Source organism: Octodon degus, unplaced genomic scaffold (genome assembly GCF_000260255.1).
Source record: "Octodon degus isolate 3935 unplaced genomic scaffold, OctDeg1.0 scaffold00033, whole genome shotgun sequence".
Classification (NCBI taxonomy): domain Eukaryota; kingdom Metazoa; phylum Chordata; class Mammalia; order Rodentia; family Octodontidae; genus Octodon; species Octodon degus.
In genome coordinates, this window is record NW_004524609.1 from 7,661,155 (window position 1) to 7,662,826 (window position 1,672).

Consider the following 1,672-nt stretch of genomic DNA (forward strand, 5'->3'; position numbering starts at 1 on the left):
ATGAGTGACATCTATAATTTGAAAATTTCTAAACGTCACTCAAAGGGCTGGCAAGAGAGCTCAGCGGACCAAAGTGCCTGCTTGGGCAAGCAGGAACCTTATGCCATGCCAGCCCCGCCCCCAGGTCTGGCTACGCTGCCCACAGAATCTGAGCTTGTGGTGCACGCCTGCAATCCCAGCGCTTGGGAGGCTGAAAACAGGAGGATCACTATGAGTCTGAGCTGCATAGTGAGACCCTGTCACAACCAAATATATCTTTTAAAATGTTACTAAAATAGGGGTAAATTGACTTTAATATTTAACCCACCATAGCCAAAATATAATCTCAACCTAGGATCAATAGATAACAGGATGTTCTACTTTTTCTGGCATGGTTAATTTTTACACATGTAGCCCTCGAATTATAGTAACATGCAACTGGAACAGCTGCCAGCCAGAGACGTAGGTACGTGTTCCAGAAGGGCCATCTCTGCTCGTTTTGCCACCGTATATGTCTGACGTTTTCTCTTTCTTTCCTTTCCTCATTCATGGAAAGAAATGGCTGCAGGAGTAAAGATGTCACCCTTCTCCCTCCGAGTGCAGACTCGGTCGCGACTGAGATCTGCCGTGCCGGTGCAGAGCCTCTGGACTTCATCCCGTGGGGCCAGGCCCAGCGACGCGGGGTCTGCAGGCCTCGGGACGCCTCGGCTTCCGCCCGTCCAGGGCCCGGCGGGGCGGCGTGGCCCCGCCGACCACAAGGCCGTGCGACCGGCCCGGCGGAGACTCGGAAGGGATCCGATTTCCTGGACCGGATGACAGGCCGGGCCGAGCGGTGCCGGCTGGCGCAGCAGCCTTCGCCCCCGCCGCCCGCGCCGCACTTGCGGCGGATCCGCCGGGACCTCCCCGCCCCGGCCAGCCGCGGCCTCCCCCAGGGCCAGGGCGGGGTCGCCCACCTGTCACCCGGACGCCCCACGTGGGTCGGCGGGGGCGCGGCCGGAGGGAGGGAGAAAAGGCCGCAGCCTCGCGAGCGCGGGCTGAGCGGGAGGAGCGGGGCGGGAGGCAGAGACGCCGAGGGAGGGAGCGGCGCGGAGACACCCCAGGAGGAACAGGTAAGGGGCGCAGGTGACGGGAGCGAGGGCCCAGAGGCAGCGGGGAAAGAATAGGCAGGACGAGGAAAGGCCTGAGGATAACGGGCGCGCAGGAGGGAAAGAAGGGCAGGAGAACCACGTTAGGATGAAGATAGCGTAGGGTCTTTGGACGAAGGGGGACGGGCGGCATCGAGGACTCTGCGCCTTTAAGGTTGCCAAGGCGACCCCGCGGGCCAAAGCGAGGCGCATTGACGTCACGGCCGAGCGCTGATTGGCTGCGGCTGGTTCGTTTCCGGTGGAGTCGCTGCCGAGCCGCTATCGCAGACGGCAGAGCGGCTGCGAGCGACAGTGACGGAGCTCGGCACCACCGCAGCCTGACACCTGCAGCCTCGCGTCCGCCGCCGCCGCCCACCCCAGGTGAGTAGGGTCAGCAGAGGCCTCGGCTCGGCGAGCCTTGTCGCCCCGCCGCCCGTTCGGGGCTGCTGGACCGATCCAAGATGGCGTCGCGGGGAGCGACCTGCGGGGGACGGCCGCGCCCCCTGGCCCTCCCCGGCCGGCGGTGCCTCCCCGCGGGCCGGGCTCTGCGGCCGGCTCTGGCTTGGGCT

General features: G+C 63.9%; 1 protein-coding gene across 2 annotated transcripts in view; it reads left to right on the forward strand.

Moving 5' to 3' along the window:
• Positions 1–363: 363 nt before the first annotated feature.
• The window catches only part of Prkar1a (protein kinase cAMP-dependent type I regulatory subunit alpha), a 24,979-nt gene continuing 23,670 nt past the window's right edge, over positions 364–1,672 (forward strand). The window contains exons 1-2 of one of the 2 annotated variants that reach the window (XM_004630051.2): positions 1,019–1,088; positions 1,279–1,484. Coding sequence is in view for 1 of the 2 variants with exons in the window: in XM_023714027.1 (XP_023569795.1) it covers positions 528–1,088 (561 nt within the window). In the remaining variant the exon portion in view is untranslated. Of the gene's footprint in view, positions 1,089–1,278; positions 1,485–1,672 lie in introns of both variants that reach the window. The other variant, XM_023714027.1, reaches the window with a different exon arrangement.